Source organism: Spea bombifrons, chromosome 8 (genome assembly GCF_027358695.1).
Source record: "Spea bombifrons isolate aSpeBom1 chromosome 8, aSpeBom1.2.pri, whole genome shotgun sequence".
Taxonomy (NCBI): Eukaryota; Metazoa; Chordata; class Amphibia; order Anura; family Pelobatidae; genus Spea; species Spea bombifrons.
Genome location: NC_071094.1, coordinates 20,340,960 through 20,363,805, shown reverse-complemented (window position 1 = coordinate 20,363,805; position 22,846 = coordinate 20,340,960). Strand labels below are relative to the sequence as shown.

Here is a 22,846-nt window from a genome sequence, read left to right as displayed (position 1 = left end):
AGAATAATGCCCAACGGGCCTGCCTCGGAGTTAAGCGTTTAGCCTCGGACAGGTAGGTGAGATTTTTATGATCTGTGAGAATTAGGATTGGTACGGAAGTTCCCTCAAGCAAATGCCTCCATTCTTTGAGAGCCAGTATTATGGCAAGCAACTCACGGTCACCAATTTCATAGTTGCATTCCGCAGTACCTAGCTTCTTGGAGAAGTACCCACATGGGTGCAACTGGCTCTCAGGAGTAGGACGTTGAGACAGGAGGGCGCCTACCCCTGTCTCAGACGCATCGACCTCAAGTACGAATGGAAGTTCGGGTTTCGGGTGTACCAAAACAGGAGCTGCGGCAAAAGCGGCCTTCAATGACTCAAAAGCTTTGATGGCCCCTGGGGACCAAATAGAGGCATTGCCATCTTTTTTGGTCATGTCTGTAAGAGGCTTAACAATAGAGGAAAAATTCCGAATGAATTTCCTATAATAGTTAGCGAAGCCGAGGAACCGTTGAAGGGAGCGGAGACCTACAGGTCGTGGCCACTCGAGAACAGACGAGAGTTTTTCAGGATCCATAGCGAAACCAACCTCTGAAATTACGTACCCCAGAAAGGTGACTTGCTTGCGGTGGAACTCGCACTTCTCCAATTTGCAAAAGAGATTATTCTCTCGTAACCTCTGTAGGACTCGGGCTACATCAGCGTGGTGGCTTTCTATGGAGGTGGAATGGATCAAAATATCATCTAGGTATACCACCACACATTGTTGGAGCATGTCCCTTAGGACATCGTTTATGAATTCCTGGAAAACCGCGGGGGCATTGCAGAGACCGAAGGGCATAACTAGGTATTCATAATGCCCGCTCCTGGTGTTAAACGCGGTTTTCCATTCGTGGCCCTCCTTTATCCTTACTAAGTTATACGCCCCTCGCAGGTCGAGCTTTGTAAATACCTTGGACCCTTTTAAGCGATCGAATAACTCGGTAATGAGTGGAATCGGGTAGGCATTTTTAACCGTGATACGGTTGAGCCCCCTGTAATCTATACAGGGTCTCAGTTCGCCGCTCTTCTTTTTCACAAAAAAGAATCCGGCCCCAGCAGGGGAAGAGGATTTACGGATGAACCCCCGAGACAGCGCATCCGCAACATACTCCTCCATGGCCTTATTCTCTGCGACAGATAATGGGTAGACTCGACCTCGAGGGGGTATGGCACCAGGTTGCAGCTCAATGGAGCAATCGTACGGACGGTGAGGTGGGAGCTCACCAGCCCGGCCCTTATCGAATACATCATGAAACTCTTGATACTCCTCAGGCAACAAAGAGACAGGGGAAGTGGTTAGCACCTTCACCACTCTCCCTAGGCATGTTTTGGAACAATTAGGCGACCATGCCAAGACTTCGGCCCTTACCCAATCAAACACGGGATTATGTTTGCGCAACCATGGATATCCTAAAACCACAGGATAATGAGGAGAGTGTATCACCTGGAGTTGAATAATTTCATGATGGAGAGCCCCAACAGCCATAGACAAAGGAGCGGTTTCATGGGTGACCTGCGGGGGCTGTAACGGTCTGCCATCTATCGCCTCAATGGCAAGTGGAGCAGTCCGAAGCTGCAACGGAATAGAGTGCTTCTGAGCAAAGGTGCTGTCAATAAAAAGGCCCGCTGCCCCCGAGTCAATGAGTGCCTCTGAAATGACGGAAATCTTGCCCCAAGTGAGACCCACCGAGACTAGAGGTTTATCCTTCTGGATATCTGGGGACGCCGAGACGCCACCTAAGGACTGTCCCCTCTGGAGCCTTAGGTGCAGGCGTTTCCCGGACGTGTAGGGCAAGTTCGCAGCAGGTGCCCTGCTTTACCACAGTAAAGACAGAGACCCTCCCTCCTCCTAAAGGCCCTCTCCTCAACCGAGAGATGAGTAAATCCAAGCTGCATGGGTTCCACAACGCCCGAAGTGTCGAGACCAGGAGGCATGGGAGGAGAGGGAGGCACGGGTGGGGATGAAAAGCTCGGGGCTAAACGTATAGGAGGCCTCCGCAGGCGCTCCCGGAAGGATGGTCTCTCACGGATTCGTGAGTCAATAAGGATACAAAAAGAGACCAATTCCTCCAAATCACTGGGAAGGTCCCGGGCCGCAATCTCATCCTTAAGTATATCCGAGAGCCCATTAGAAAAAGCAGCCACGAGAGCCTCATTATTCCAACCAACCTCAGCGGCCAGGGTGCGAAACTCAATAGCATAGTCCGAAACCGTCCTTGTACCCTGCCGAATGGACATTAATCGTTTGGCAGCCGAAGCAGAGCGTGCCGGTACATCAAATACCCGTTTTAGAGACGCAACAAACTCAGGGTAATTGTGTATTAAAGGTTTCTGTGTCTCCCAAAGGGGATTGGCCCATGCCAAGGCCCTGTCTGAGAGTAAAGAAATCACGAAGCCCACCTTACTCCTGTCAGACGGAAAGGCCTGAGGTACCATCTCCAGATAGATACTGACCTGGTTCAGGAAACCTCTGCACAAATTAGGGTCGCCCCCATAACGCTCGGGAAGCGGGGCAGACCCTGTCAAGCCTCTGGGAGTATTTAAATCACCAGTGGCAGACCGAACGGAAGCAGCAGCAGGTATAGAGGCAGCCTGTGCCGTGGGGACCTGAGCTGGCACAACCAGATGTGCAGTACGGAGCAACAAGGTCTGGAGGGCTAACGCAAATTGGTCCATGCGCTGGTCTACCTGGTCCAGCCTGGTAAAAACATTTGGTGGATTGCCTGCCCCTTCTGGGTTCATGGCCCTTGTGTAATGTTAGGGACCAGGAACCAGACGGACACAAAATGTAAAATGCAATCACCTTTATTGTAATGACAATAGTGAACAAAGCCAAATCGTGATCCAAAAGCATATACCAAAAGACAAGCCGGGGTCAGGAACCAAGACGGGTACTCAGACAAGCCGGGGTCAGGAATACAGAGATCAGCGAAGTCAGGAACAAGCCAGGAATCAGGAGCCGGGATGGACGTCAGAGAAAGCCAGGTCATACACAGGAATTCAGGAACACAGCAATAGCACTTGCAGCCGGAAACAACACAAGGGCAAGGAGGAAGTGAAGTTTAGCTGCTTAAATAGCCAAAAGGGGCTGGCTGTGGGTTGGACAATGGGCTGAGTCACAGGAGTGACAGGAGTGTAGCCATGGCAACCCAGCCAGGCTGTATAGCCTCCAGCAATGCAGCAGAAAAGCAGCTAGCCCATAACAATATCGTTCCTCGCCTCTTTGAGGCTAGGTTTCCACTTGGGTTTTTGTCCTGCGTTATTTTCTTGATGAAAAACGCCAAGAAAACCGCCACACTTTTCCTGCGTTTTGCCATTTTTTCTGGAGTTTTTTCTGGCGTTTTAGCCTTTCTGTAGAAATTGCTTTTTTGACCTTAGGCAGTTTTTCCAGCCTTTACACGTTAGAATTTTCACTGAGCTAAAAGGGATTAGGATAAATGGCAAGTATCTGCCCCCTCCTGATGTCATTTCCTTGGTAGAGTTCTACTTAAACACGCCCCGGCGGATCCTTTTGTCTCTTTTCTGTGGTTTGTAAGGCATGCTTTATTCCGAATGTCTGCTCCTCTAGGAAGATTGGCCCTAAATGATGGTGCAAATTGTTTGCTGTTGCTTTTGGCACGCAGGATCCAGTTGGGTATGTTTGTTTGTAATGGCATGTTTGTTCCAAATGGTGTAAAGTTCAATATGAACTTTGTTTTGTGTGAAACTGTTTGTTTCCAGCCTATTTCTCGTAGGACACACAGATACTGGGTCCATCCTCTGCATTGTAAGGCTAGGTTTCCACTTGGGTTTTTGTCCAGCGTTTTTTTCTTGATGAAAAACGCCAGGAAAACTGCCAAGAAAACTGCCACTGCATTTACCTGCGTTTTGGCGTTTTTTCTGCAGTTTTTTCTGGCGTTTTAGCCTTTCTGTGGAAATTGCTTTTTTTGACCTTAGGCAGTTTTTCCAGCCTTTACAAGTTAGAAGTTTCACCCAGCTAAAAGGGATTAGGATAAATGGCAAGTATCTGCCCTCTCCTGATGTCATTTACTTGGTAGACCCTTTTGTCTCTTTTCTGTGGTTTGTAAGGCATGCTTTATTTCGAATGTCTGCTCCTCTGGGAAGATTGGCCCCAAATTGTTTGCTGTTGCTTTTGGCACGCAGGATCCAGTTGATGCGTCGGGTATGTTTGTTTGTAATGGCATGTTTGTTCCAAATGGTGTAAAATTCAATATGAACCAGTCCAGGACTTTGTTTTGTGTGAAACTGTTTGTTTTCAGCCTATTTCTCGTAGGACACACAGATACTGGGTCCATCCTCTGCATTGTAACTGTGGAAAAAACGCCATAAAAAACGCCAAGGCAATAAACCCACATGGCTTTTTCATGGCGTTTTTTCTCTCCCATAGACTTCTATTGGAGAAAAACGCCAAGATTTCCTTGCAAAAAACGCCAGAGTGTCAACATGCTGCGATTTTGAAAAACTGCCACAGAGCCCAAAAAAGCAGAAAAACGCCAAAGAGGACTGAAAAAACGCCAAACAGAAAAACGCCAAGTGGAAATGGCATTTAGCGATTTCCTATTGAAGAACAGCTAACATCTGGCTGCAGCCGTTTTTCACTAAAAAAAACGCCAGGTGGCGCTATTGGCGTTTTTATGGGCGTTTTTAGCAAAAAAAAACCAAGTGGAAACCTAGCCTAACTGTGGTAAAAAAAACGCCATAAAAAACGCCAAGGCAAAACCCACATGGCTTTTTCATGGCGTTTTTTCTCTCCCATAGACTTCTGTTGGAGAAAGATTTCCTTGCAAAAAACGCTAGAGTGTCAACATGCTGCGATTTTGAAAAACTGCCACAGAGCCCAAAAAAGCAGTAACACGCAAAAGAGGACTGAAGAAACACCAAACAGAAAAACGCCAAGTGGATATGGCATTGTGCGATTTCCTATTGAAGAACAGCTAACATCTGGATGCAGCGTTTTTTCACTAATAAAACGCTGTGTGGCTGAATTGGCGTTATTATGGGCGTTTTTGCAAAAAAACAAACCCCAAGTGGAAACCTAGCCTTATGGCTGTACTATGATTTCAGAGACACAAAAATGTTCTCTGTCTTTTCATGGTGCTTTGGGTTCCATAATTTGTGTTTGATGTATGAGTATGTGTGATAGGAAATTAAATATTAATATGAGCTCAAATATCCTACAATAAAAATTTTACATGGATTATGATGGAACTGATTAAATTTACTACACTAAATGTCCAGGGCCTGAATTCCCCTCAGAAAAGATATTCTTTATTTGATTACATGAATAAACAACATATTGACGTTTGTTCTATTCAAGAAACACACTTGATAAATGGGGATATTAATAGATTGAATAATAAAAAATACACAGTGATAGAATACTCTTCATTACCACATAGAAAGAAACGAGGGGTGGCAATTTTAATTTCGAACAACATCAAATTTGAAATAATATACAAACAGAAATTTAACAATGCTAGGTATGTCTTCGCTGTCTGCAAATTGGATGATAGATTATACTCAGTATTAAACGGATATGCTCCTAATTCAAAACAAATCAACTTTCTCAATGGCACCCTACAAAAGATTCAAAAATACATTCAGGGAACATTTTTGTGCATGGGAGACTTTAATTGTGTTATGGAAAAACAATGTAAAATCTAAAAACTATAGCAATCAGATTGTTCTCTCAAGGGCGTTTAGGGAAACTCTGGGAAAATACAAATTATATGACATATGGCGAACTATAAGGTCGGCTGACAAAGATTATACTTTCTTTTCCCATCGACACAAATCCTTTTCAAGAATCAATCTAATATTGACTAAATCCGAGTCAGTTAAAAATTGTAAAAATATTTCAATCAATAATGTAGCTTGGTCAGACCATGACTCAGTTAATCTTGAAATGTCAAAGAAATATAAGTACGGGCCTCGATCGTGGAGATTACAAGACTCCCTACTGGCAAGAAAAGATATTTGTGAATATCTCATTTTGAAAACTGAACAATATTTTCAAGAAAATCTGACAGAAGATATTAGTCTAGGAAATATATGGGGAGCATACAAATGCGTAATGAGAGGACTTTTAATTAAAAAAACTGCCTATAAGAGAACTAAGGGAAAAAAAGTATGTCTGAATTGTATATCTCCCTGAGTAACTTAAAAAAGAGTGTATGGAACATCCCAACTATATTTCTATTGCAAATATGATTCGAGTTAAGAAAGAAATTAAAGAAATTCTTATTTCTAAAGCAAGCTATAACTTAATCAAAATGAAACAAAAGTTTTATTATGTCGGCAATAGAGCGGATAAATTACTCTCTAATCAATGAAAACAACGAAATTTAAAAGCTCGAATACTTAAAATAATAGATGGGGATAATCATTTGTATAGTCCGGAAGAGATAGGGAAAGCATTTGGCGAATTCTACTCAACCTTATATAATATCCCTGATCAAAACCAGGATAGGGAACATATTAGGGAATACCTATCGAAATCTAAATTACCAAAAATTTCAAAAGAATACGCAGAACAGCTAGACAAACCCTTTACAGAGGACGAAGTCTGGAAAGCGATAAAAGCAACAAAATTAAATAAAGCCCCTGGCCCTGACGGCTTTACAGACCTTTCCTAAAGATATGCTAGAGGGATCTATTCTCTCAATATTAAAATCTGGGAAAGATGGTACAAATATGGCTAATTATAGACCAACATCCTATGTTGATACAAAAATATATTCTGCTATCCTTGCCAATCGTTTAAAGATAATTTGGCCTCAATTAATCCATAAGGATCAAACAGGCTTTATTAAGGGAAGGCAATCTAACGACAATACTCATAAAATAATTGATCTTGTGGAATACGTATCTTCATATGAAATTCCAACTATGTTCCTGGCCCTGGATGCCGAAAATGCCTTCGATAGAGTTAATTGGATCCTCCTTGATGAATCACTACGTTGGTATGGATTACGTGAAGGTTTCATTGATTCTGTGAAGTCACTATATACAAACCCGACTGCTAGAGTAATAGGTCAAGGACTCGATTCAGATTGGTTCAATATTAACAATGACACTAGGCAAGGTTGCCCATTGGCACCTCTGCTATATGTCCTTACCATGGAACCTTTGGCATCCAGGATCAGGAACAATAGAGATATCAAGGGAATTAAGATTGGAGATATAGAAAACAAAATTAGCCTATACGCGGATGACGTTATGATTTATCTTTATGATCCAGTATTATCTTTAATATCACTGATGGGTGAAATATCAAATTTCAGCAAACTTTCCAACTATAAGCTAAACACAAGAAAGACACAAGCAGTGATGGCAGGCATTCCAGATTTGAAAAAAAAGAAACTGGAAGAAACATATGACTTTTCCTGGGAAATAAATAAGATCGACTATTTAGGAATCATTATTCCACTTAAGGTATCTGACATCATTGAAATTAATTATAACAAACTCCGAGTTGAATTGTTAAAAAAAAATTCAGCCTGGAAGGGATTATTCGTGTCTTGGCTAGGCAGAATAAATATTATAAAATCATATATACCGTATTTGCTCGATTATAAGACGACCCCCCAAATCTGAATATTAATTTAGGAAAAAAGAAAAAGCCTTAATATAAGACGACCCTATAGGAAAAAAGTTTTACCGGTAAATGTTAATTCATGTAAACTATTTTTTTTAATAAAAGCTATGATTGAGAAAAATATTTTGGTTTTATTTCCTTCTATTTTCCAACCTGCCCTCCCCAATTATGCACATCTGCCCCAGAAATGCCTTATACCACCTATATGCCACTGTGCCCCATGATATGCCTTTTAACCCTATATGCCACTGTGCCCCATGATATGCCTTTTGACCCCCTATGTGCCACTCTGCCTCCAGAAATGCCTTTTACCCCTCTGTCACTCTGGCATTAAGGGGGTTAAAAGGCATATTATGGGGCAGAGTGGCATATAGGGAGGTTTAAGGCATTTCAAGAGGCAGAGTGGCGTATAGAGAGTTAAAAATGCATTTCTGGAGGCAGAGTGACATTAAGGGGGTTAAAAGGCATTTCATAGAACACTCTGCCTCCAGAAATGCCTTAAGCCCCCCATTTAACACCCCCCCTCAAATTTACCGGTGCTTCTGACTCCCCTGTCATGCAGCCGGGGCAGCGTGTAGATGTCCTCGCGAAGCAGCGGGGGTTGTCTGCGTCCATCGCACCGGTGCGGGGAACTCTGATCTCTGACAGCCGGGGAAGGTCTGCGCCATGGACGCAGACAACCCCCGCTGCTAGCCACACCTCCTTCCGGCTGCAGCGTAAATTGTCTACGCGTATCGCGTAGACATCTACACACTGCCCCGGCTACAAACCGGGGACTCAGAAGCACCGGCAAGTGGGGCGGGGGGGGGGACAGGAGGATCCAGGTCCCCTGCAGCTGCGGGGGATCTGGATCTTAGTCGTCTTATAGTCAGACCTATTTGAGGTCTGATTATAAGACGAGGGGTATTTTTCAGAGCATTTGCTCTGAAAAAAACCTCGTCTTATAATCGAGCAAATACGGTAATCCCCAAATGGTTATACACGCTAAGAATGATACCTATTAATCTTCCGAATAATTGTATACAAATGTTCCAAAAAAATATAAAGAAATTTATATGGGCAGAAAAGAAACCTAGAATCCCTAGGAAAATACTATATGCAAATAAAATAAAGGAAGGTCTAAATGTTCCCTCCCTGGGGAGATATGTACAGGCCAGCCTACTTCTACGTATCTTAAAAATTCAATATAAGCATAGTATCAATGAAGATTGGTTCTGTATAGAACAAGAACTGATGGCTAATCTGGAATGCCTGCTATGGCTACATCAGGACAAGTTCCATAAAATTCTAGAGTCCCTTCCCATTTCGCTTAAAAGTTCAATGGAATTTTGGTACTCTTTTAAACATCGAATAGAACTGAGAAACAAAATTATTCCATTAGCCCCGATAGAAACATTACACAATAATATTTCTTATTTGAATCTTAAGAAATGGTGCAACTCTAGAAATAAGAGTTAAAGATATACTGATTGGAAATAAGATGAAACCCTTTACTCAAATTTCTGAGGACTTTAATCTTGGAAAACAGTTTTTTAATCTAATAAGGATTAAGCATTACTTATGTAAACATTTATACTAGAGGACTTATCCGTACTGATTAATGAACTGTTCACTCGTGAGGTAGTTACAAAATGTTTGAAGAGATGTCATACTATATTGGAATAATTTGATACTCCATTGTATAATAAAGCACTGACTAACTGGCAACAAGATCTTGGCATTCAAACTGGACAAAAACAATGGATAAGTAGCCTAATGGAAATAAACAGAGTATCCCATTGCTTAAATATGTCAGAACTGCATTACAAAATCTTACTCTGATGGTATCTGATTCCTGCCAGATTAGCTAAAATTAAACCAAATTCATCTCCCATATGCTGGAGATGTAATTTAGCACAAGGCACATTCAGACATATTTGGTGGGACTGTAGTAATATCATACAAACTTGGCATGAAGTATTTGTGTTAATCTCTGATTTTATCTATAAAGACATTCTACTAGAGCTGAAACAACGAATCGATAAAATCGATAATAATCGATAACGGAAATCGTTGTCGACGATTTCCGTTATCGATTAATCGATTCGTCGTTGGAGCACTAGGCTCCTTTTACTTACCTCCGCCTGCGTTCCCCGGTTCTGCTCCACGCTCTGCAGTCTCCGCCTTCTTCATGCTACGTGACGACGGAGGTGACGCGCGTCTACTATCAAGTTTGAAGTGGAACAAGTTCGTAGCGGAGGTAAGTACTCTTTATGTCTATTGTGTGTGCGAATGAGAGAGAGAGAGAGAGAGAGAGAGAGAGAGAGAGAGAGACTGGGTGCAGAGCAGAGTGGGGGGCATTGCAGGGTGTGAGACTGGGTGCAGGGCAGAGTGGGGGTGGGGGGGCAGGGCAGGGTGTGAGACTGGGTGCAGGGCAGAGTGGGGGTGGGGGCACAGTGCAAAGGGGTGGGGGCACAATGCAAGTTGTTTTTAACATCTAGTTCTTAAAATTATTTTAAATAAACGAAAAATTTGCATATTGTTTTTTTTATCCGATTAATCGATTAATCGAAAAAATAATCGGCCAACTAATCGATTATTAAAATAATCGTTAGTTGCAGCCCTACATTCTACCATCTCCAGATAAAGCACTTCTTCATTTGAATATGGTTAATATGTCATTTAACCAAAGAACCTTTATCATTCAAGGCCTTCTGGCCATGAAGATAATTATAGCAAGGAATTGGCAACAAACATCAACTATTAATATTGAGAAGGTGATTAATCAATTAAAATTCCAATGCTTAATGGAACATGGGTGTTATCAAGCACATCAGTGATTACATAAATTTAATTCAACCTGGAAGCCCTGGATAGATACATTTCCAATTAATAATACCTTTATACATTAAATTATTTAATATTTGAGCTCTGTAGTGTGTGTGTGTGAGTTATGACTGTAAGTGGTGGTCTCTTGTCAAGTTAGGCCTGGGGATAAAACGTTGAATATCCCGGCCTATCTTAACTTCTGTAATAGTACTTGATATGATGTATGACTTTATTACAGATTTTGTTAAATACGAAGATATATACAAATGTAAATATCTACATGTTATTTTGAGATTTACAAGTATCCATATTATTGTGTTGTACTCATGTTTTGTATTATTTTCAGTATTAATTCGACCCTGGGCAAGAATTCCCTGTGCCACCTTTGTCTCCAAACAGCCTGCCTGTTCCATCTTTGTCTCCAAACAGCCTGCCTGTTCCATCTTTGTCTTCAAATAGCTTGCCTGTGCCACCTTTGCCCCATACAGCTTGCCTGTGCCATCTTTGCCCCAGACACCCTCTGTGTCTACTTTGCTCCAACCATGTATGTAATATGGGTGCTTTATCATTATTTACAATCTGGAATTCCTAGAATTGCAGGTTATAGCCCTTGCTTTGCAGATAGAAAGGAATGCTGCTAGACAGCAATAGCAATTCTTAAAAGAATTTTAAGAAAACAGGAACACACATTCATAATAATCAGTACCAGCTTTTATATCATCCATGCATTATATTTTTACATTCCCTGTACTTCTAGAAATAATAACGCATAGTTGTGTTTGTGTATATTTGTCATGGTCTGAAGTGAGAATAAGGTCTTGGGCGTTATGTATGACAAAACCAACATTATTGATCAAAATCTACATTTGCAGTACTTAAAGGGACATTTCAATGCCCCAGACAGCCTGTGCAATCTTTGGCACGAAACATGACCCTGCTGCGTTTCTGTGGAAATGATTGCAGGGGTCGCATAGGCTCCCTAGAGTGGCGAGCCCGGTTGCGGTGATGTGATCCAACCTCAGGACCCTGAGCGACAGTGTCAGAAACGGGAATAGTCCGCACGGTAGTCAGCCAGAGTTCCCCGGTCCTAAAAATGGGTAATAAAACCTAGGTTCCCAAATGAGCTCTCTCTCCGTAACCACCATCGAGTGTTGCCCACCACCGCAAATGAGTCATATGGTGAGACAACAGGTGTCGATAGTGACACAGTTCCAATCTGCACAGGGTGACTTAGACATAAGATGGGGCTGGGCAGGCAGGCAAGGGATCTCCCCAAGTATCCATCAGTGCCTCCCTCCCAAACCTCACCTTCAAGGGGTTGACAGGTTCCTCGACTTCTATCTGCTGCTGGGACGCCAGGAGCAGTGTTGCCAGCATTTCAGCTGGGGCTAAGGGATCTGCCGACTCAGGTGCCATGGAGAGGCCACCTTCCAGCAGATGCAAGTAGTCAATCTCTAGGTACCATTCCCTGTAGACCAGCCCATCCCATTTGGCTGCCAGGGTCAGATCCTTGGGAAGTGGCAGCATTTCCTTGCGGTTTGCATACAGGTCCCAGAATCTATAGCTCTCAGAGCCACTCAGCAAGCAAAGCTGGAGTTTTACCAGCTCCCAGAAGCGCTTGTGATTCCATACAGTTATATGACAAGCATTGCCCACCCAACAAAAAGTCACTATTTTCAAGATGATCCTTAATTGACTTGATCTGACCTCAGTACCCTAAGTAACAGCATTGGAAATGTCCCTGGGAATAGTCCACACAGTAGCTAGGCCAGAGTTCAATAGCTGCTGCTGGGTAAACCCCTAAAGATGGGTAATAAAAGCAGGGTTCCCAAATGAGCTCTTTCTCTGTAACCACCACCGAGTGTTGCCCACCACAAGAATAGTGTAACCCCAAAAGAGTAACGACGTGGGACAACGGGTGTTACATGGATTTGCGGTTAGGTCCCAGTCAGGTGTATGGAGTGTTTCCAGCCGTGTAGGGCCCCTGGAGCCGGCTAATTCATGAGAGTCTGGTTAGGGCAGACCAGACAGGGTTTCTCGGTCACCCTGTGCCCCTCCAATGAGCATAGGGTAACTTAGACATAAGAGGGGGCACCATCAGTGCCGGTTGATTCACTCCTCCTGTGTATTTGGTCCAATAGCGAAAGAGAGAGCGATTAGACCAATAGCAGAACAGAGGAAAAGAGGATTCCTTGCTGTTGTGAGGTCAGATCAAAAGGGGAAGAGGTTGTCTGCATGGATGTTCCCCCTTGTCACTGAAGTAGTGTGTGTACAATGTGCTATCTGTCATTGAAGAAGGATATATGAAGTGGTAAAGAAGAGACATTCAGTGGAGGAGACATGAAGTAGTTATTGGAGAAAGCCTCTGTTCCTTAGCTCTGTGTTGTAACTCAACCAATGTCCATACACAAGCCAATGTCTTGGTTTTGCAGGAGTTTAGCTAGGTTTTTTGGAAAGGTTATTGCATTTTCCTATCCCATATTGTCTGTAATCAACAATAGCTATAGCAGTGGCCAGCTCCATCAATGTTTTATATTTTTTGAGTGATCTAATTGGTGGTTAAGGGATTTAGATGGTCTCATGGCGCATGATTATTATAGGGCTGCAACTAACTATTATTTTAATAATCGATTAGTTGGTCGATTATTTTTTCGATTAATCGATTAATCGGATAAAAAAATGCAATTTTTTTAAATTTAAAATAATGTAATAAAAAACGTACAATTTACACTTTCATCTCTTTATTGCAATGGCCTCTCTCTATTCACCTTCTTATTTTACTGACATAATAATAAAAGCTACAAGAACCCAAACAGTGTTTCTCAAACTAGGTTTTAATACAAAGTTATTAGTAAATATTAATTCATGTTAACTATTTTTCATATTTAATAAAAACTATGAGAAAAAAAGCCTTGTTTAAATTTTTTTTATTTACCAAACTGCCCCCGGTTATGCACATCAGACCCCCAGCTTGCCACTCTGCCCCCATATATGCCTTATACCTCTTATATGCCAGATTCCACTGTGCCCCCTGATATGCCACTGTGCCCCTGATATGCCTTATACTCCTTATATGCCAGTGATATGCAACTGAGCCCCCTGATATACCTTTTACCCCCAGATGTTTTATGACCCCCTGATATGGCTAATATCGATATGCCTTATACCCCCTATATGCCCTGAAATTCATAATACCTCCCATACACCACTATAACTCACCCATACACAACTTTGGCTCCTCCCCCTCCCATACACCACTCTGGCTCCTCCCCCTCCCATACACCACACTGGCTCCTCCCCCTCCCATACACCACACTGGCTCCTCCCCCTCCCATACACCACACTGGCTCCTCCCCCTCCCATACACCACTCTGCCTCCTCCCCCTCCCATACTCCACTCTGCCTCCTCCCCCTCCCATACTCCACTCTGCCTCCTCCCCCTCCCATACACCACTTTGGCTCCTCCCCCTCCATACATCACTTTGCCTCCTCCCCCTCCCATACACCACTTTGCCTCCTCCCCCCTCCCATACACCACTTTGCCTCCTCCCCCCTCCCATACACCACTTTGCCTCCTCCCCCCTCCCATACTTCACTCTGCCTCCTCCCATACGCCACTCTGCCTCCTCCCCCTCCCATACACCACTCTGGCTCCTCCCCTCTCCCATACAACTCTGGCCCCTCCCCCTCCCATACTCCACTCTGCCTCCTCCCCCTCCTATACTCCACTCTGCCTCCTCCCCCTCCCATACTCCACTCTGCCTCCTCCTCCCTCCCATACTCCACTCTGCCTCCTGTCAGCAACGGATCTTCACTAGACACCAGGTTGTCGGGTAGAGAGGCAGAGTGGCGTATGGGAGGGGGAGGAGCCACAGTGGTGTATGGGAGGGTGGCTCCCATACACCCTTCTGACTCCTCCCCCTCCCATACACCGCTCTGCCTCTCTACCCGGCTCCGTTACTGACAGTAACGGAGGCTGTCTGTGCGATGCAGACCCCCACCAGCTGACAGAGAGGATGATTCTCTGTCAGACTGTGAGTGTCTGCATCGCACAGACAGCCTCCGTTACTGCACTTCACTTACACTGTGGCTTCTATGAAGCTGCAGTGAAAGTCCTTGTCAGTAACGGAGCCGGGAGAGAGGCAGAGTGACGTATGGGAGGGGGAGGAGTCAGAGTGGTGTATGGGAGGGGGGAGAGAGACGGAAGTGAGAGACCGGCCGACAGTGAGGGGAATCCAGGTCTCCTGCAGCGTTGCAGGGGATCTGGATTCCGGTGTTAGAATCCGATCTCTGTTTGAGATCGGATTATTATAAGGAGAGGAGTTTTTCAGAGCATTTGCTCTGAAAAAAACCTCTTTTTATAATCGATAAAAATCGATTCGATTAATCGATGATGAAATTCGTTGCCAACGATTTTCATAATCGATTATTATCGATTTTATCGATTAGTTGTTTCAGCCCTAGATTATTATTTATTGTTTTATATAGCACCATCAAATTCCGTAGCACCGTATAATCGGTAGACATAGGGCATAACGAGTAGTGCATAACATAACAATTTGACTTACAGAAACAACAGATGAGGAGGGTCCTGCTCAAACAAGCTTAGAATCTAGAGGGAGTTAGGGTGTATTATACAATATGTAAAAGGTAAAAGCGCCATTGTTAGGGATGGACCAGCAGCACTGCTATAAGAATTGCAGAAGGACTAGGAAAGGTAAGCTAAAGAAACATGGGAGAGCGTTAATGTGCAATGTTGTAAGCGTCCTTAAGGAAGTGGGGAAGAGGGATTTTTTGAAGGAATAGGGAGGAAAGACGGATGGCATTCCAGAGAATAGGGGCACCCCTTGAAAAATCTTGTAAGTGCGCATGAGAGCAAGAAATCGGAAGAGAGGATAGAAGGAGATCATTGGATGAGCGGACGGCCCGGATAGAAGTGTATTTAGAGACGAGTGAGGAGATGTAAGAAGGGGAACCTGTCAAGAACTGTGAAAGAGGCAGGATTTTGAAGTGAATCCTGAAGTGCACAGGCAAGAGACTGACAGAGGGGAGAGATATTAGTAAAACGATGGGAGAGGACGATAAGTCTGGCAGCAGCATTCATGTTGGATTGTAGAGGGGTGAGACGGGTAAGAAGGAGACCAGCTAAGACATAGTTACAATAATCGTAGCAGGAGATATTAAGGGCATGGACAAGAGCCTTAGTGACATCCTGTGTTAGGGAGAGACGGATGCGGGCAGCGTTTTTAAGATGGAGACGCCAGTTTTTAGAGACAGAGGTCAGAGTGAAGGGTGACACAGAGACAGCGAGCATGAGGAGACAGGGAGATGATAGCACCATTAACCTCTCCAATCCCAGGGGGTTTTGGTACCTCAAGTCCCGGAGCAATTTTGCTATTTTTGCGCTATTTTGCGCTATTTTTCAGTGATTATTCTCTTTTCCTGTGAATAGTGTACCCATGTGATACCATAGTTGGATGATTAGCAAAAATTCAGAATGAGAAACTTAGTAAAAACTAGTGAAAATTAGAAAAAAATCACCTAATTTTCTTTAGATTTTCCCTCTGAATCCTCACAAAATTAGGTAAAGTGATGGGAAACCCCCTCCAAGTTTATCAATTTAGGTGTCCTGATTTCAGAAATACCTAATTTATACAGATTTTCCATACTTTCCCAGCACTTATAGGGAATTTACTAGAAGGTGTACATTTTATGTAGAATTTTTATGCTTATGGCTTAACAGGTTTGGGGGTTGTGAACGGTTTGGAGAGATTGATTTTCAGGAAACATGCAGATAGACAGTGCAAGGCAGTTAGTGACATTAGATGGAGAGAGATCAGGAGAGGATACATCAATCTGGGTGTCATCAGCATTCAGGTGGTATTGAAAGCCAAAGGGTGAGATTAGTTTGCCAAGTGAGGAAGTGTAAAGAGAGAACAGAAATGGTCCTAGAACTGAGCCTTGGGGGACCCTGACTAAGTGTTACTGGAGACAGAGACACTGAAGGTAGGATCAGAGAGGTAGGAAGTGCTAGGAAGGGGCTTGGAATCAAGTAACTTAGTTAATTGGGTATAAACAATTCTTTCAAGAAGCTTGGAGGCAAGTGGAAAAAGAGAGATGGGACAGTAATTGGACAGTCGGGTCAAGGGAGAGCTTTTTCAAGATTGGCGTAAAGGTAGCATGCTTGAAGGAGGATGAGACGCATCCAGAAGAGAGGGAGAGGTTGAAGATGTGAGCTACAGTAGCAACGAGGGGATGAAAGATATTGGGTAAAATGGGAAGGGATTGGGTCAAGGGGACATGTGGTCGGACCAGAGGAAAGAAGAAGAGCATGTACATCCTCTTCAGTGACAGAGAATTGATTTAATGTAGTGAACGAAGAAGAGGTCAGTGGGTAGGAGGGCACATAGTCAGAGGGAGGGTGGGACTGTGCAGATATTTCATATCTGATAGTTTCAATTTTATTATTGAAGTATGTGGCAAAGACAGGGGCATTAAGGTTAGTGGAAGGAGTAGTAGGGTTAGATCGAAGAAGGGAATTAAAAGTACTAAATATTTGGCAAGGAAGAGTAGTAGGAACGTAACATTAATTTCAAATGCAGAAAGTCAGACATTGAATAAGACTTCTGCTGACTATGTTAAGCAGTGCGAGAACAACGTCATAGGTGTTGTATTACAGTTGTGTGCCAGGAGAAGTGGTCAAGAAAGATGTTAGCTGGGCCAGGGGGACGGTCTATAACAGCAATGCGTAAGGAGATCGGATTAAATAGTTGTATAGCATGGACTTCAAATGAGGAGAAAGAGCGATGGAGCAAAGTGAATAGGCTGAAAAGTACATGTTGGGGAGAGTATGAAGCCTACCCCATCACCCTTTCTGTCATCAGATGTGGGAGTGAGGTGGAGGCTACCATAGGAGAGAGAAGTGGGAAAAGTAGGATTACAAGAGGTTAGCCCGGTTTCAGTCAGAGCGAGAAGGTGCAGAGGCAAAGTGGTCATGTAAGGCTGTTAGTTTGTTACATACAGAATGTGCGTCCCAGAGTGCAAAGGTAAAAGGGGGGTAGGAGGAGTGGCAGGGTATGTTGTTAAGATTGTTGAAGTTTCTGGAATGTTAACTGGGAGAGGATAGGGAAGAAAGCACCAAAGGAGGGCCAGGATTTGGGGAGATATCCCCAGCTGCTAAAAGAAGAAGAAGAGATAGTGAGAAAAGGTGGGAATAGGACTTGTGTGAGCTAAGAGATTGCTGGGAGTGAGGGAGGGTAGGGAAAATGGAGGAGGTAGAGTTGAAAAGTGCTTGGGATGAGAGAAGGAGAAGAAGGTAGTGATGGAGCAATACAGACATAGTGTGGATGTGCTGCTGGCTGGAGAGAGATTACTGTTTTACTAACAATAGAGGAAAGTGAAAGGAGGAACGAGCGGATTGTGAGCATGGTAACTGGAGAAAGATGGTGATGGAATGGAATGTTGGTGAAACGCACAGTGAGCAGTAGGCAGCACTTGATGAGAGCTCAGTGGAGTATTGATTGCAGGGGGCCTCCATGTCCCTCTTTGTCCTTCCTTGTCTCCTTGGTGAACTCCTTTGGTAAACTCCTATACAGTGCCACTTGGAATGTGACCTGTCAGTACTGATATAGGTATTCACCTTTTGATTAATTACCCTGCAATGAAATCACATACATAAGAGGGAGAGGGGAGGGTAGCGAACACTGTACTAATAATTCAATATAGACAAATCAAAGGAAAAACAAAAGAATTATATGAATGCCTAATTAAGCAGGGCAGCCAGCAATGATGCTTATTACAGACAGGGTAAAGGCAAAAAAGTGGAATACCTATACAATTAATAAAGCAGGGCAGCCAGCAATGATGCATATTACAGACAGGGTAAAGGCAAAAAAAGTAGAATACCTGTAGATGAGAGAAGAGAGATGATAAATTAGTTCCTGATGATGTGTGTGGAAAAGGCATCAGCAGAGTAAGCAGTTGAATGAACCCCTTGGTAAACTCCTATACAGTGGCAGGGATGGAATGTGGCCTGTGCCTCTAAGAGTGATGTGGTTTATTTGTTTTTAGTATGGGGCATTGAATTGCTACATTCACATTGTGTACAGGGCAACCATTCTGTATTTTCTGGCTATTACTAGATTTATAAATAAAAAATAGATGGAAGGGCTTCCTTTGGGTAAAGTGAAATATATTGGAGCAGCTGCCTAACACACACAAAGTGTATTATGATGTATATATAAAAAAATGCCAGGAATTGTATTAAATATACAATTGAATAAAATTTAATAAACATAAGAGATATGTAAAATTGGTTGTACATATAAATTTTAGATACAATAATAATAAAACGCATGTATGAATTGTTTCCTCTTTACATTTGTTAAAATGCCATTTGGTGGAAATCAATGAACCTGGTACGTTTCACCGTCTAAATGTGGCTTCTTCTAACAGAATAGCAGGATGAGACAGTGTATTAAAACTGCTTCTGTCCACAAAAAAGATGGTCCCTTTTAAACTTTGAAGGGTGATGTTTCCTTTCTGGTTAGTCTCTCAGACGGACTGATGTGCCTTTTAGTTTTCATTTTCGGAAGCTTCCTCTTCCTGATTGTGCTCACAGAAGTAAGGAAGAGTGCTCTCCCTGCTAGTATGAAACCACACTGTGTCCGGCCAGCTTAAGGATTTATCTATTTACAATTGTTTCATACCTCTGAAGAAGCCGCATTTAGACGGTGAAACACGTCAAGTTCATTGATTTCCACCAAATGGCGTTTTAACAAATGTAAAGAGGAAACAATTCATACATGTGTTTTATTATTATTGTAATATGATATTTATATGTACAACCAATTGTGTTGAATTTTACATCTCTTATGTTTATTAAATTTCATTCAATTGTATATTTAATACAATTTCTGCCATTGTTTTATATATACATCATAATACACTACTAGTCTCAAGAGGAATCCCAACCTCCTTAGCGCTCCCACCATTATTATTTTTCTGTATTACTAGATTTAGGTTAATTGAATCAAGCCCAATGTGTATTAAGTATGAATATGTATACTGAATGCTATTTTAATAAATATTCCCCCAGTTAAAGACTATATATATATTTATTAAAATATATATATATATTAATAAATACCGTATTGGCTCGGATATAGGCCGCCCCCGTATATAGGCGCACCCTAAAAGTTTGGTGCTTTTTTAAAGAAAAAGTTTTTTTTCTTTAAAAAAGCACCAAAAAAAACATGCTGCCACTCTGTCCCCCCCCCCCGAGATATGCTGCCACTGTCCTCCCTCCCCGAGATACGCTGCCGCTGTCCTCCCTCCCCGAGATACGCTGCCGCTGTCCTCCCTCCCGGAGATACGCTGCCGCTGTCCTCCCTCCCCGCGATACGCTGCCGCTGTCCTCCCTCCCCGAGATACGCTGCCGCTGTCCTCCCTCCCCGCGATACGCTGCCGCTGTCCTCCCTCCCCGCGATACGCTGCCGCTGTCCTCCTCTGCCCCCCCCTCCTCGACTTACCGGAGCAGACTCCCGGGTGTCTTGCGGGGCCGGCGAGGGACATCTACGCAATACGCGTATGCAACTTCCGGTACCGGAAGTTGCATGCGCGTATTGCGTAGATGTCTCCCGCCGGCCCCGCAAGACACCCGGGAGTCTGCTCCGGTAAGTCGGGGGTGGGCAGAGGTAAAACGCTTAGATAACCTCCCGTGCCGGCACCCCCCCCCGTGGGAAGTGCTGGCAGGGGAGGCTGTCTGAGCGTATCGGGGAGAAGGATGCAGGTCCCCTGCACCGCTGCGGGGGATCTGTATCTTAACCCCGCTGCCTGCCCAGCGCCCGGGACTGCATGTCCCGGGCGTCGGGCGCTAGACCCCGAATATAGGCCGCACCCCCACTTTAAAAACTTAAAGTGGGGGAAAAAAGTGCGGCCTATATTCGAGCCAATACGGTATATATATAGTCTTTAACTGGGGGAATAATTGGAAGTTCAACAAATAAGAAGCCTTCTAGCAGTTTAAATTGGCTGGCATACTTATTAAACATTTTAAGAAGCCAACCGGCCTTAGGGGTGTGCGCCATGGCAACAGGGGCGCCTGCCCGGGACTTAAATTAAAACACATAGTTTTTTTTTTTGTTTTTTTTTTTTACTTTATTTAACATCCTACATGTTAAATAAAGTTTTTTTAACTTTATTTAACATGGAGGATGTTAAATAAAGTAAAACAAAAAAACCCGATGTTTTAATTTAAGTCCCGGGCAGGGGCGCCGAGCGGTTGCTTGTAAAGGTTTCAGCAACCGTTCGGCGCCCCTCACTCTCCATGACTCTGTTGCGGTGCCGCTGTTTCACGCTCAGCTGTGAAGCGCGTACCGCGGCAGAACGGGAAGACGGACGCCTCCCGCTCCCACCGCAGGACTCAACAAGGTAAGTAAGGATAATGAGAAGTAGGGAGAGGGGGGGAGGGGAAGGTAGATGGGAGGGGGGGCAGTGAGAAGGGGCAGAGGGGAGGGGGGCAGTGAGAAGGGGCAGAGGGGAGGGGGGCAGTGAGAAGGGTCAGAGGGGGGAAGGCAATGAGAAGGGGCAGAGGTGGTAGATAGTGATAAAGGGGGAGAGGGGATAGATAATGACAAGATTTTTTTTCCTTTTTTTGGGGGTGGGGTGGGGGGCACCAGAGGAGTAGTCCGCACAGGGCGCCAGAACACCTAAGGCCGGCTCTGTTTGTACTGTGTGTTAATATAACATCTATATATAGATTTTAATAAAGGAGTCATTTCACCTACATCACAGCAGATTCATTTTACTGGAAATGTAATTTCAGTCATACGTCTCTCCTCTTCTTCCCTCAGGACATGTTAAAGATGAAGGATTCTCCACCTCTTCTCCTCATTCCAAATGTACTGAAAGTTTTCTTAGAAAATGGACAGATCAAGTCATTCACCTTTGATGGAAGGACCACAGTCAAGGTCTGTCACTTCTTCTCAACTGTTTTATATCATTATAAAGCAGCTGCTGTGGAATGCTCATGATTCACAACCATCCATTTGGTTGGCTGAGAAATGTAATAACAGTACTTCGAGTTCCAAACATTTCCCACAGCTGCTGTAAAACTACTGTTCTACTTTGGTTCCAAGCCCATTTTTACAGCTACCCCCTAACTACCCTTTTTTGTAAACCCTAAGAATGTTTGGTGTGAATCATAGCGCTACACTACACAACATTGGTAGTTATAATGGAAAAAAATACCTAATAACTGATTGGGCTTTGGGGTAGGAGGTACACTACGTTTTGTTGACTGCATCTACAATAATATTCAGGCAGCCATATTGCCAGCTTAACTAAATGGGAATTGTTATAGACTGAGTTAATCACTAACTTTATTGTTGTTGACTGCAGCTCCCATAATATACAGTCATCAATTACTGGCTGAACACCATTGGAATTGTAGACTAGGGTAGTTGTGGCTAATTTTTAGATATGGTAAACTAAATTTCATATGTTGCTCAGGTACATGTTGGTCTGTAAGCTACTAATATTGTGGTCATATAATTTTTGCTATTAATGGGTAACTAACATTTGTATATATGTATATACCGTATATACCGTTTTGCATGTATACTGTATATTTACCGTCTGCATCATCTACAGCTTTGTGGCTGAGCTGCTGTTGCTCCTAGACACTTTGACTTCATATTAATAGGCATCACGGTGGACTAGTGCAGATCTAGCAGAGCAGAAATTTCACAAACTTCCCTGTGGCAAAGTTGACGTCTTATGATAGTACCATATTTAAAGTCACTGAGCACTTATGTACGACCCGTTCTACTGCCACTGTTAATCTATGGAGATGGCATGTGCTTGATTTTATAAACCTGTTAAAAGTGGCTAAAACACTTAAACTTAATAATTAGTAAGAGTGTCCACATACATTTGGCTTATATAGGTCATTATAGACTCTGTAACTGGAAGTTGGAAAAAGCAGGCACAGGGTGGGGCTCATTAGCTAGAGAAAACAGAGAAAGGGTCAAGGAAGCAGAAAATTAGTACATTTTGTTCTAAACAAGACAGCTTCATTGCAAAGCTTTCACTGATTTTTGATATGACTTCTCTAAACAGTATGAGCTTAGTTAGATTTTGATAACTATAGCACAATATATATTATTAAAAAAAAAAAAATAGAAACAATGGGAAAATATTTTTTCATGGTTTCACAAAAATAGTTAAGTTGACAAGAACACCCCAACATGTAATTATAAAGTGTCTTGATTTTGAAAATACGTCATTTAGAAAATGATAGTTGTAAATAGGGCTGCAACAACTAATCGATAAAATCGATAATAATCGATAATGAAATTCGTTGGCAACGAATTTCATTATCGATTAGTTGAATCGATTATTATCGATTATAAAATG

At 43.1% G+C, this 22,846-nt stretch overlaps 1 protein-coding gene across 1 annotated transcript in view; it reads left to right on the top strand.

Moving 5' to 3' along the window:
• Positions 1–22,846, top strand: part of FRMPD3 (FERM and PDZ domain containing 3) — a 212,831-nt gene that overhangs the window by 57,408 nt on the left and 132,577 nt on the right. Inside the window, 1 exon segment of the mRNA XM_053473702.1 lies at positions 21,283–21,399. Within this exon segment, the coding sequence (XP_053329677.1) occupies positions 21,283–21,399 (117 nt within the window).